The sequence below is a fragment of the Cucurbita moschata genome, unplaced genomic scaffold (assembly GCF_002738365.1).
Source record: "Cucurbita moschata cultivar Rifu unplaced genomic scaffold, Cmos_1.0 Cmo_Scf00021, whole genome shotgun sequence".
Lineage (NCBI taxonomy): Eukaryota > Viridiplantae > Streptophyta > Magnoliopsida > Cucurbitales > Cucurbitaceae > Cucurbita > Cucurbita moschata.
In genome coordinates, this window is record NW_019268537.1 from 3,924,440 (window position 1) to 3,938,274 (window position 13,835).

General features: G+C 37.1%; 1 protein-coding gene and 1 pseudogene across 2 annotated transcripts; one reads left to right on the forward strand and one right to left on the reverse strand.

Moving 5' to 3' along the window:
* Positions 1 to 653: 653 nt before the first annotated feature.
* LOC111458294 (urease) lies at positions 654 to 9,003 on the reverse strand. 2 transcript variants are annotated; one of them, XM_023100844.1, is made up of 18 exons: positions 8,848 to 9,003; positions 8,490 to 8,634; positions 8,232 to 8,305; positions 8,073 to 8,118; positions 7,850 to 7,955; positions 6,173 to 6,315; positions 5,595 to 5,705; positions 5,092 to 5,255; positions 4,578 to 4,956; positions 4,393 to 4,501; positions 3,910 to 4,049; positions 3,536 to 3,673; positions 3,349 to 3,440; positions 3,060 to 3,189; positions 2,744 to 2,902; positions 2,160 to 2,315; positions 1,336 to 1,470; positions 654 to 1,153 (listed from the first exon to the last, which is right to left on the reverse strand). In XM_023100844.1, exons 2-18 carry the CDS (start codon positions 8,613 to 8,615, stop codon positions 860 to 862), a joined length of 2,502 nt encoding a protein of 833 aa, XP_022956612.1. In that variant the 5' UTR covers positions 8,616 to 8,634; positions 8,848 to 9,003; the 3' UTR covers positions 654 to 859. The 2 variants fall into 2 exon arrangements, with proteins under 2 accessions (XP_022956612.1, XP_022956613.1); XM_023100845.1 differs by having other exon boundaries at positions 8,490 to 8,642.
* Positions 9,004 to 10,488: 1,485 nt separating this feature from the next.
* On the forward strand, positions 10,489 to 13,835 carry LOC111458298 (annotated as a pseudogene).

Here is a 13,835-nt window from a genome sequence, read left to right on the forward strand (position 1 = left end):
CCCCCCCCCCCCCCCCCCGCCCCCGTCAGGGACCCAATGTCCTCACTAACACCTGTCTGGCTTTGATACCATTTTTAACAGTTCAAGCCCACTGCTCACAAATACCTAGCGAGATCCACCCCATTAGGGACCATTGTCCTCGTTGGCACACCGCCTAATGTCTTGCTCTAACACCATTTGTAACAGTTCAAGTCCACTACTCACATATACCCAACGAGATCCACCCCGTAAGAGCCCAACATCCTCACTGACACATCACCTCGTGTCTAGCTCTGACATCATGTTACAGCTCATGTGCATCGCTAGTAGTTATTTGTCCACTTTGGCCCATTACGTTAACACGTCTACTACGAAGAGGGCCTAGCCCTACTCTGACCAATACCTCGTATCATCCGGTGATTGACTTTGATACCATTTGTAATAACTCAAACCTACCACTAGCAGATATTATCCTGTTATTAATTTCTTTGTGTTCAACGATCTTCATTCAATATTAATCTGACTATTTTGAGTGAATAACAAACCAAATTAACGGATGTGTTTTTATTTTAACCAATTTTTATAAAAAGAAAACGGTTAAATGAAAATGCACTCAAAAGCTAGTCCAAACACAGATCCACAAGCAACTCAAGAGATGTTTAGCCTCTAAGCACGAATTGATTAGAAACACACAGATTTGTGGGTTTCAAACGTAATGTTATTTAGAAACAAATAGTTTGAAGAAAGAGGTAAAGAACAGAGGCCATTGGCATTCCTCCATATCAGAAAGCTTACATGTGGCCTTATTCTGAAAGTATCACCTACTTCAAAATTGGAAATGCAGAAGGAAAGTTAAGACAATGGAGAGTTAAAGGGAAGTCTAGAAGAGGAAGTAATTTTGAGAAAGAGGAACAGAAGCGGCGGGCTGGCAGGTAAGAATCTCGCCATCGGCTTTCACCGTGTACGTTTCGGGATCAACTTCGATGAGCGGAAGGGCATCATTCCATTTCATGTCAAGTTTAGTGAGTTTCCTAATGTTGTCTACAGCTTCAACTCTCTTTTTGAGTCCGTACATGGCTTTAACTCCCACGTTAGCAGCTGCCTTGCTGACAAAGGCAATTGAGTGGGTACTTGCAGCCTTTCCAAAGGATCCAAACATTGGCCTCATCAGTACCTGCAGAAAGCGATTAAACCATCAATTATGGAAACATGGCTCCAAAAAGACTAGAAATTGAGATGTAACTCGCATGAAATGCATTAAATTCCAGTTCAAATATGATAAATTGGGTTCAACTGCAACCAAATGGTTATAATCCTTGTTTAAAAATGGAATCCAAACGTTGAATTTCCCATTACCGGTTCGGGAGTAGGAATACTTGCATTCGGATCACCCATGTTTGCCCATGCAATTACACCACCTTTGATCACCATTTCTGGTTTTGCCCCAAAAAAGGATGGCTTCCAGAGAACAAGATCAGCCAACTTCCCTGCCTGAATAAGATCATTCCCAAAATTTAATTATCAAGTACAAAGGAATATAAATTAGGAATACAATTATGGATGAAAAGTTATAAAAATGTTGGAAGCATTTTGCATGTTCAAAGCAAACTGGCAAACCAACTGTCAGGATAAAATTAATAAATCTACGGGCGTTGCTGATATTAATTGTAACACCCAAGCCCACCACTAGATGATAGTGTCCTTTTTGGGCTTTCCATTTCGAGTTTTCCCTCAAGGTTTTTAAAACGCGCCTGCTAGGGAGAGGTTTCCACACCCTTATAAATGCTTCGTTCCCCTCTCTAACCGATGTAGGATCTCACAATCCACTCCCTTCGAGGCCCAGGGTCCTCGCTAGCATTCGTTCCTCTCTCCAATCAATGTGGGATCTCACAATCCACCCCCTTCGGGGTTAGGCGTCCTCGCTGGCATATCGCCCGGTGTCTGGTTCTGATACCATTTGTAACAGTCCAAATCCACCACTAGCAGATATTGTCCTCTTTGAGCTTTCCCTTTCGGGCTTTCCCTCAAGATTTTTAAAACGCATCTGCTAGGGAAAGGTTTCCACACCCTTGTAAAGAATGTTTCATTCTCCTCTCCAACCGATGTGGGATTCACATTACCATAATGTCTAGCTCATTAATGTAAAATCTAATCAACTAAAACAGCAAAAGTTATAATACCTCTATTGAACCAACGTACTGAGAAAACCCGTTTGCTATGGCTGGATTTATGGTATATTTGGATATGTATCGCTTAATCCGCAAGTTGTCATTGTCTGATGGAGACGGCCTTGCCAACTTCATTTTATGTGCAGTTTGCCACGTTCTTGAGATAACCTGAGGACAGCACACCATAGATAAATGAATTAGATTATGGATCAGAACATCCCATTCTTCATTTAGGAATCACAATACGAATGCTCTCCTAGTTAGTGTATGATTTGCAATCCCTGAGATGAATGCTCTCCTATAAAGCTAACGCCTATTACCATGAGCTGACAATATGATTACCATGTCTATCAGGGCTTCTCTGTGCTAACATGATAATCTACTTAGTTTCAAATTTCATGTTCTTTGTTTAGGATTAATTTTCACTCAACTGCCCGTCGGTAAAAATTCAGTAAACAGCTTTCCTGTCCTAAGAAAATAAATCATCATTGATGGGAAACAGACGACAACGACATTAAATTGGAGACTGGAATACCTTCTAATGCACTTATAGTGTAATATGGAGAAAAAGAAAGGAACACAAATGCATTAAGAACCTCTCCTATGCGACCCATCGCCTGTGAATCAGAAGATATGATACTGATTGCCCCCATATCATGCAAAATATCTTCTGCAGCAATGGTTTCCTTCCTTATCCTTGATTCCGCAAAAGCTACATCTTCTTTAATATTGCGATCGAGATGATGGCACACCATCTGTAAGTGATAAAACCCAATTCAATCTCTTCTCTACCCTTTTTTCTTTAACAGTTCTTCGATGCACAGAGAAGTCAGTAAGTAGAAACTGCGCTGGGAAATTCAGATTAGAAAGAGTTTGTTCGCCGCAGAAACTAATTTCATTTGTTTTTTATACCAGCATGTCAAGGTGTTCATCTACAGTGTTGACCGTGAATGGTCGTGTAGGATTAGTTGATGAAGGCAGAACATTTTTCACACCACACACTCGAATGATATCTGGAGCATGACCACCTCCAGCTCCTTCACTGTCCAAACAAAAGTTACGACATTTATATAATTGTCTAGTCCATCATTGAAGTCAAAGGAACTTCCAGGAAAGATAGCTTAAGATAAGAACCAAAAAGAAAGAACCTTTTTCACTACACATAAAAATGTCAATAGTCAGAACAGGATGAACCTTTTACCTGTGGTAAGTGTGTATGGTTCTTCCCTTAAAAGCTGCGATTGTTTGTTCGACAAATCCAGATTCATTCAACGTGTCGGTGTGAATATTCACCTAATAAAACCAAATCAAAAGGGCAATAAGGCAACTTCAGAAACCATGATTTAAACTTCTTCAAACTCTGGGAGAGAAATTTTGGATGATTGTGCCTGAATGTCATATTTTTCTGCCACAGTTAAGCAATTGTCAATTGCAGCAGGAGTAGTTCCCCAATCTTCATGTAACTTCAGCCCCATTGCTCCTGCGCGTACTATTTCATATAGCTCATCTGGCTTCGAACTGTTCCCCTGAGACAGACAAAAAGGTGGTGCATTAGAACTTCGAAGTAGGTAATATCCAGAAAGGGTGAAATGAGCAAGCACCTAGCCGCTCCAAGTTTTCGTAAGAGTGCGAAAAAAAAATAAAAGACATTTGAAATAGTAATTTAAATACTTTCAAATTTTATATGGACAACTGGAAGAACCATCTTGAAGGGTATGCAGAGAAAAGAAAATTCGACACATCAAAAAATAACTTTATATACTTTTCCTGTAAAGCCGAAATTCAAGGGGAGGTCATCAGTTGATTGCAGCATCATCCTCATCTGCACTGGAGATGGCGTACAAGTGGTAGCACAAGTTCCTGCGGCAGGCCCAGTTCCACCTCCCACCATCGTTGTGATGCCTAGTTAAATGCAGAGTTCATGTCCAAAAAACTAAATAACAAAAAAAATAATAATAAAACTTGCATAACATGTCAAAACACTTCCATCTTCCGTGCTGTTTCAACTGTGTTCACTGTGTGTAGCGTTAAGTGAAAGATGATATATCGAATTATGTGATCCAATACAGATTTATGAACCCAAGACCTTCAAAAAATAAAATACTATGCATTTCATTTCAGATACTACAGAATACTAATTCCCAACAAATTATGAGAGTGCAGAAAGCCAATGAAGTCTCACAACCTCAACTGATGGTGCTGTCACCAATTGACATCTTTCTTTTAACATGATAAGTAAGCGTACCGCTTGATATTGCTTCATATGCCAGTTGAGGGCATATGAAGTGCACATGACAATCTATAGCCCCTGCAGTAACCAGTAATCCTTCTGCAGAAATAACCTCAGTATTGGCCTGATCACATTGAAATAAAAGGAGTCAGCAGTATGGATATACCTTCAAAATCATGCTGAACTGAGACAAATTTTACCCCAATAATCAGATCAGGACAAACACCATCCATGACATCAGGATTGCCAGCTTTTCCAAGGGTCATAATTAAGCCATCTTTGATACCAATATCTGTCTTGAAAATTCCGCAGTAATCAATGATGACTGCATTGGTTATTACAGTATCAAGGGATAAAGCTGGCGGAAACCCGCAGGATTGGCCCATTCCCTCTCTAATTACCTTTCCACCTCCAAATACACACTCATCTCCATAAACAGTGAAATCATGTTCAATTTCGGCATATAAATCTGTGTCACCAAGTCGAACTTTGTCACCAGTGGTAGGACCATACCGGTTGGCATAATCCTCACGAGAAAGTCTGGTGGTGAATTCATCATCCGTTCCAGTGACGCCTTCTCTGCAAAATGACGACTAAGATAAGGCTTCCATTTTCCTGGATTTACAATGCTCTAATCATAAAGGGGGAAATGCAAATGACCTAGAAAATTAAAAACAATACAATCAACAATCTTGCATATCAGATAGTGTAGACCTAGCATTGCTTTCTTCCACATCTCCAAATCCTCTGGAATGCACAGCTTCCATCACATCTTTTAATTTAGAACTATCAACCGGACCATCACAAATGTCATTTCCCCCTCTGATAACTTGGTTACCACCAATAGCTACAAGTATGACAGATTTTGAATCCCCTGGCTACTAGGGAAAAAGAACAAATCAACAAAGTGCCTGATAGGGCCTATGAGGTTAGATTAAAGAGTTAAACATCCATCAACACGTGTACCAAAGCAACAGTTTTCTATCACGTAATAATATCTTGGACAAAGTAAAGAGGCAGATTAATTACACCTAAAAACATGTCATCAGATTATAATGAACAAATGGAGAGATAAACAAGTTAATGCCCACATCAGTCAAATCATTTGGGGGAGCACGAAATTGGAACATATATGGTAACGAGAGAATCAGTGAAAAATATGTTAATTCAACAATAATCTATAACAAAAAGCTCCCAACAAGATCAAAATTTCCAACCTCAAATCGTGTAGCTGATCCTGCTGAAATGTTGAGACGCATGCCATAAGCTTTTGCTCGATCAAAAACCAAGGAATGATTCACCTCAATAAAGTGGTAGTGACTGCCAACCTAAGACGATATTGCTTTTAGAATGTTAGAAACTGACGTTTGATAAAAAAAAAAAAACAGATTTCTGTAATAGAGCCCATATCCAGAGGACGCATATCTGGAAAACGTTGGAACAAATAGAAAGCAATTTAAAATTCAATTGATAGCTTCAACTCAAAACTAAATTAACAACCCAAGAGAGCGCGAAATTTGTCTGAGGCTCTATGTTCTCCAAGATATCAAAAGGTACACGTGGCTTTTAGCATTTTAACCCGGAATCACACATGTTCATCATCAAACCCAAAGCCCCGCTATAGAGAATGATGGCAAAAAACTAGTTAGCCCAGATTGAACTACATTTACAAAAGGGCACGACGGACACCTGAATTAGTCTCTAACAACTAAATCAGCAGCTGATTATTGCCATGGACTGTGGTTAAGTTAGGCTTGACTAGTTTGCATTGAAAAAATAAGAACACAGGAAACACCTGAATTGGTCTGTCTCCCTTATTGACGACACTGAGTATTACAGCTTTCCGTCCAACATTAATAGCAATCTTTTCATCTGGACAGATAATCTCACCAGGCACCGCACTATTTTCCATCAAAGGGAACTTTTCTGGCAAAGGCACTGCAAGACAATTCTCTTGCAATTAAACCAACGATACTAAACGGAGAGAAAAATCATTTTTTCATAAAGAAAACCACTTAAAACGTTAAGCATAACGAAAGTGCAAGGACTTCTCTCGGAAGCAGTTTTAGATAATACAGACAATAAGCAACACTCAAATGAGTAACACTTGAGAACATTAAAAGTTTACAAAGAACGTTCGAGCCTTTTGATGACATGTGAGAAGCAAAAATCAAGAGTGTTGTTAAAATGTCATACCATGGTTCAATTTTTAGTAAGAATTTCCACTAATATTGTTTGTTTGTAAAAGCTGATAAAACTAAAAGAACGAAGAAAATACAGCAATTTAGGGATAAAGGACAGGCAGGAAACAAGGCTGGGACGTGTCAATAATAATAAAGAACCGGAAGTTTATTTGAATAATTCAGAAAGAAAGAAATTAAATATACTGGGTTACAGAAAGAAAAAAATATTAAATTGGGCATAAAAATTAAATTGTTAAATTACATATTTAGTTCTAGACTTTCATAATTGTGTCTACTAAGTCATTGAGATTGAATTTTATGTCCAAAAAGTCTCTAAAGTTTAAAAGTGTCCAATAGATATCTAAACCTTCAATTTTGTGTCTCATAAGTCACTGAACTTTCAATTATGTATCTAAAATATTCTTAATCTATTCGTCATTTTATAATCGATGAACCTATGAGAAACAAAACTGAGTTGTACTCTAAAAGAAACCTTTCTAGCCTGTCAACTTTGTGATTAATACATACGGGAATCTTTAAAAAATGTTAACAAGTTTGGCACTTACAAATGTGAAAGCTCACATAATTATTTTTATATATATAAAAGAAATAAAGAGACCTCGTATTAACCAAAAGAGAGCAAACCACGGCCAAAAGGGCTTAAGGATGAGGGATCCCTAGGGCTACAATAGGGGATCAAAAGAGGAAGGACCTCCCACCTAAGTCAATGAGAGAACATTGTACGTTGCAGAAAGAAATTTGTACAATTTCACAAAAATACAATGAAAGAGAGGTCTTATCAGAGAACAATCCTTTATTTATTTCCTTCGAGAGAGCCCAAAAACTCTACTTTTATTACTCCATAAGATTCTTGTCCTTACTTCGAACCACAAACCGGACAGCCATTCAAAAAGACCATCTTCCACTGTCTTCAGAGGGCCCCAAACCAAATTAAAACAATTGATAATGTTCATCCAACCTTCATGACCAAACTCACAATGGAGAAAAAAGTGATTGATGGACTCTTCCCACTTGTAACAAAGGAGAAAAGGTGAAAAGCTCACAAATCTATTATATATTTTAAAATTTTAAGTGCCTATTAAGTACAATCCTGAAAGGTCAAAAAGTAGTTTAACCAAAAAAAACAATTTTTTTTAGCAGGGAATTAAGAGCAAAGATTTGAAGCAAGAAATTAGCAATCATGGGGATCTTTATTGCACCCAATTAAATAGAATAGTAAATTTATCCCATATAACGTAACTAAAAAAAATTGTGAAGATGAGATCCACCTGGAAGGAAAGAACCGTCCAATGCTAGCTCTAGGTTCCCATTTTCTTCTTCAAAGGGCTTATGAACTGTGACTAACTTCGTCCCATCACGAAAAGTTCCTTCAACCTACAATATCAATCTTTGGCATCATGCATGATGTTTAAAGATTTTGGGAGACTTTTATAGACAATTTGGAACCTGAATTTGTGGAAAACTTCAAAACAATACTTGGAAGTACAATACCTGCACAGAATCCACAAGATGTGGAACAGCCGGAAGAACTTGTCTCCTGTCATGAAGAAAGTTAATGAAAATTCTGCAGTTATTAATAAATGATGATTTAAAAGCAATACAATATTCAACAGTATCATAGCAAAACAAACTAAAAGAATTTCATCAAACCTTCCTAAGAGTTTTGGTCCCAATTCCATCAGTTCCGCCACGCTCCTATCACCATTGCGAGCAAACTCCAGAATCTATGGGGGAAATAATAATAGTAACAATTCTTTAGGATCAACCTGAACCCGTATGGCCGTATACTTACTAAAATGAAAAGGAACAAAAAAAAAAAAAGTCCAGGAATACTTCTGCAGACCTTTTTTAATATAATCTATCTAGTTTAGGAACAGTTCAACATGACTGAACACGCTGATTACGAACCTGTGTGGCAATAAGTGCTACAGCTTCAGCGTAATTCAGCCTCAAGCCACGCGCAAGACGCTTCTGTGCTAGAAATCCCGCATTATGCAGATTTAGTTTGTCCACCTCCTTTGGAGTCAGCTTCATTCTTTCCGCACGCCCGCAGCTCAAATTCCAAATCATAACAAAACAAAATTCGTTAGCAGAAACCTTAACGATCAAAATCAATCTCGATAAAGTCGAATCCATCTCTTAACCTCATTACGATTACCGACCCTACATTAATAGCTTAGATCGTGAAATTTTAACTACATCGATGTTTCGAAATGGAATAACATCAATTTCAATCCATATAAACTTATCAGAATTGTAAACTTACAATGTCGAAGAACGTCGCTCGTTCAATCTGTTTCAGAAGCAAAGCTCTGGAATGGCGCTCTCTTCGCGATTTTGAAGCGCGAGCTCGTTGATTCACGCAAGTGGAGCGAGACAACTACAGAAAGTGTTGTAGACTTGCACTAAAACAATTAGATACATTGGGCCTTTAATCGACCTTTTTATATTATTAATTGTCACATCAATTGGCACCTCCACCGATACTGCAAAGACTAACAATTATTTAATGGAATAAAATAAGAAGATTCTTATATTGAAAAGTTCAGATTCTCATTTGCAAGAGAAAATAATAATATAATAATACCATTAAATTTTATTTTTATTTTCACTTCGTAAATTTACATTTTTATCCTTCATTTTTCAATAATTTGGTCCTCAACGTTAACTTCTCTTTAAATTAGTTTCACTTGTTTTTTTATCCTTAACTTCCCCAAATAATGGTGCAAAGAGTATTCTCTTGGGACTTTCATTATCTTCCTTTAATCGAGGTTCGACTTTTTTAGAGTCTTAATTATTTTTTACTGCCTTCAAGTCGATGGATTAGGTTGGTTTCTCGTGGCTTTGCTTTGAACTTCCCCAAAATGTCTCACACTAATGGAGCCTTCGAGTCGATGGATTAGGTTGGTTTCTCATGGCTTTGCTTTAGACTTCTCCAAAATGTCTCACACTAATGAAGAGAGTATTCTCTTGAGACTTTCATCGCCTAAGAAGTCTTAGTCATTTTTTACTGAGGTCCTTTATTCCTCTGTGTTCTTTGTTCGACATTTTTTCTTTAGCTTCCTTTTTCTTTTGGAGTCTTTTGTCCTTTGCCCTTTGTTCGACATTTGAGGATTTACCAATCTATTGACACGACTCCCCCACAATAGTATGATATTGTCCACTTTGAGCATAAGCTCTCGTGGCTTTCCTTTGGCCTTTCCCGAAAGGCCTTAGTATTATTTAATTATAAACTCATGATCATTCCGTAAATTAGCCCGTGGGACTTCCATCATCCAACAAGAAAAATCTTTTGAAATTTCAGTTATTAACCCAAATAATTCGAATAGAGTTCATAATCCAACTCATCTCAACCCTTAATTTTCGGGGTGGAAATTGGGTTGAGTTATCTTATTTTTTTTAATTACTTCAAAAAAAAAACCTTATTTATCCTCCATATATATTATATTTGTAACTAAAATCTCATCAAATTTAAATATCGAACATTTATAAGTCACAACGCATCACTAACATCTTATTACAAACATCAACTACTTTCAATCGGTTGAAAAGTACGATAAATTTGAACTAGATTATAACCTTATTGTCGGAGTTGATTAGGTTTGACTCGACTAAAAAATATAAATCCATAAAATAATATTTTAACAAAAAAAAAAAAAATCCTTAAAACTACTAGCTGACACTTGTCGGAGAAGTCTCCTCTTTGTCAGCCCCCACCCACCGACGTTTCTCGTGGAAGTCGAACACGAAACGTCGTCGTTTGATTACGTCAAACCAAGCAACCATTGAAGCCTCAACTCTTCACCAAGCTACAGCTTCCACCGCAAGAAACTCCCCTCTCCCTCACCTTATAAAACCATCTCAAATTTGAACTTCAAAACCCCACAGAAAAAAAGGAACAAAAACGATGTCGTTTTCAAGGAACATGCCATCGACAACCTCAGTTTTCTCAGCTTACACATCCTTCGCAGCTTCAACAATGGTAGCTCGAACAATGATGTCGGAATCCCACACAATCATCTCCCAAATCATTCCCCAAAAACTCCGCGACCAAATCGCCTCCAAATTCAACGCCCTCTTCGGCTCCATCTCCTCCCAAATGGTTCTCGTCATCGAAGAGAACATTGGAATCGCCATTAACGAGCTTTACAGAGCTTCTGAAACCTACCTTTCCACAAAAATCCCCCCATCCATGAAGCACCTCAAGGCCTCCAAAGCTCCAGGCGACAACAACTTTACCTTCAAAATCAACAAAGGCGACGTCCTAATCGACGTCTTCGAAGGAATCGAAATCGCCTGGGAACTCATTTCCACTGAAAAACAGAGCACCAATTTCGACTTCGATACCTATACTCAAACATCCGAAACAATCGAAAAACGCCATTACCAAATCAGCTTCCACAAGAACCAAAGGTACGATGTTGTCCCTAACTAATTATGAAATAGGTTCGTAATTTCGAATTTCTACTCAGCTCTTTGTCAGACCTTTGTTTTAGACTTATTCAAAAGGCCTCGTATTTATGGGAGTGTATTCCTCACTTATAAATTCAGGATATTAAATTAGTACACTTCCTCCCAACCATCCTTAATAATCTTTCTCTCGAACGAGTACAGGGGCCTAAGAATCCTTATCGAACAAAGTGCACCATTTATTTGATACTTGACCTTCTATGCTCATAATTCTATTGACATGGCTAAGTTAAGGACATGACTTTAATACTATGATCCTACACTGAATTAGCCAACTTGTACTCCCTTCCAATGATCCTCAACATATATAATTATAAATATATATTTTTTTTTTTTCTGAGAAGTGGGTTGGTAGTATATTTCATGATTTAATCAGTAGTATATTTGGTATATTTTATCTTAATTTTTCGGATTTAGTTAGTAGCCTATGTTAAGGGTTTTTTGGGAGAGGAGTCCACGCCCCCTAATTAAAGGGGTTGATCATGAGTTTATAAGTAAGGAATACACGAACTAAGAAAGCATTCATTCTTAACTTCATTTTTTCAAAAAACTTCAATTGGTACACGCAAGAAATAGGACAATTCGACAGCCTTTTGCTCAATTTCTCATAGGATCAGATTCTGATTAGTACGAGTCAAGAGAATGGCCCTGTAGCCTCTGATTTCCATATAAAAGACACAACGTGCATAAATACTCTCTTTAACTTCTATTTTGATGGACATAACGTCTTTCATAAAGAATCAAAGGAAGATTCGACTATATTTTCCGGAAAACCCTCAACGAAAAATAGATACTATTCATTATTTTCTATCTAATCGATCATAACCGCTATCTAAATTCCACAAAATTGTGCATGAGACCTTTTAGGGAAGTCCAAAACAAAGTCGGTCGACAATATCATACCAAGATTAGTGATTCCTAAGCCTATATCTTAGTCCGTAGGATTTGGTTGATCTCATCTTTGTTTCTCATTTTTAACAAAAAGGAACGTGGTTGATCTCATCTTTGTTTCTCATTCTTAACAAAAGGGGCGTGGCGATGGACGCTTACCTTCACTGCATTACGGAGAGAGCAGTTGTTTGGGTATGGATGCGAAGGAGAAGAGGGAGTTAATGGAGGATTTGGACAGGTTTGTGAGGAGAAGGGAGTTTTACAAGAGGATTGGGAAGGCGTGGAAAAGAGGGTATCTTCTATATGGGCCACCGGGAACTGGGAAGTCGAGCTTGGTGGCGGCCATGGCGGAGTATCTGAAGTTCAATATTTATGATCTGGAGCTGACCAGTGTTCAGACCAACTCCGCGCTTAGGACCATGTTGTTATCCACTACTCATAGCTCCATCATTGTTATTGAAGATATTGATTGCAGCGCTGAGCTTCAGGATCGGAAAAATGGTGGATCTGACGGCGGTAACACCCAGGTGAGCCGTATTGATTCACACCAAACATCAAATTTTACTTCATACACAATCAAAATAGGCTGAATTAATAAAAAAAGAAAATTCTTAGATTTTATAAATTTTTAATAATACTTTTAAACCTGTACAAGTAAATTGTTTGTAATTTTATTTCAAAAATAATCTTTTAACCTATTTTAAAGTTACCTTTAATTATTATTTTTTTAAATTTATTAATATTCTTAGATTTTTATAAATGACATTTATAGATTAATAAAAATAGGCTAAATTAATAATAATAATATATATATATATATATATGTATATATATATATATTCTTGGATTTTATAAATTTTTAATAATACTTGTACACTTCAAAAAATATTTTAAAAATAAATGGTATTTTAAAATTACCTTTAAATTTTAAGAAAAATTATAAATATTCTTCCACTGTCGTAACTATGAATTTAAAAAAAAAATACCCATAAACTATTAGAAATATTATCAACACTATTAAGCATCAATTTATGGATGAAAATTATCGATATTCGTCTTGTTATCTCCAAATTTTTAATCTTTTTTTAATTTTACTTTTAAATTGCTCCAAATAGTTCCGTCCAGATATTAACCTAATTTTAAAAAAAAGAATTAAGAGAATTAATGAATATTTAAAAGCTCATAGTATTTTTTTTATTAAAACCCATTTAAAGTTTAAAATTGTTTTTTAAACAAATATTAACAGTTTTTTTAGTTTAAAAGTATTTTTGTTTTTTTAATAGATTATTAAACTATTAAAAATTTAATAGTAATTAGTAAATTTGAAATTAAAAAAAAAAAAAAACAGGGGAATTTTTGTAATTAGGCCAGAGATGAAGGGGCAATCAGCAAGACGATATAAATAGTATTGTTCTGTAAACGCAGTTGAGTTTATCTGGAGTACTAAACGCCATAGATGGGCTGTGGTCAAGCTGTGGGGACGCGAGAATAATAGTCTTCACAACAAACCACAAGGAGAAATTGGACCCGGCATTGTTGAGAGCAGGGCGCATGGACAAGCACGTGCACATGACTTACTTGACTCCTTCTGGCTTCCACACTCTGGCCTCAAACTATCTGCACATCACTCACCATCACCGTTTCAAACACATCCAAGACCTTATAACCGAGGTGGAGGTCACGCCGGCGGAAATTGCAGAACACCTCATGAAAACTGACGACGCTGACGTGGCACTTGAATCTGTCGTTGAATTCGTCAACGACAAGAAGAGGAAGAAGATGGGCAAAGAGTGTGGTTCTGAAGTGATTGAAAAGACAGGACAGATTCCCCAACAGGAACCCAGTGAGAAACAGAGACGCAAAAGAAGGCGAAAGAGACAGGGTCGATGATGA

Coding starts and splice junctions, on each gene's coding strand:
- LOC111458294 (XM_023100844.1), bottom strand. CDS start 8,615: ATGAAGCTGACTCCAAAGGAGGTGGACAAACTAAATCTGCATAATGCG. Junction 3,674..3,909: donor ATTTCGGCTTTACAGGAAAA/GTATATAAAGTT, acceptor TGTCTGTCTCAG/GGGAACAGTTCGAAGCCAGA. Junction 2,903..3,059: donor ATGAACACCTTGACATGCTG/GTATAAAAAACA, acceptor TATCACTTACAG/ATGGTGTGCCATCATCTCGA.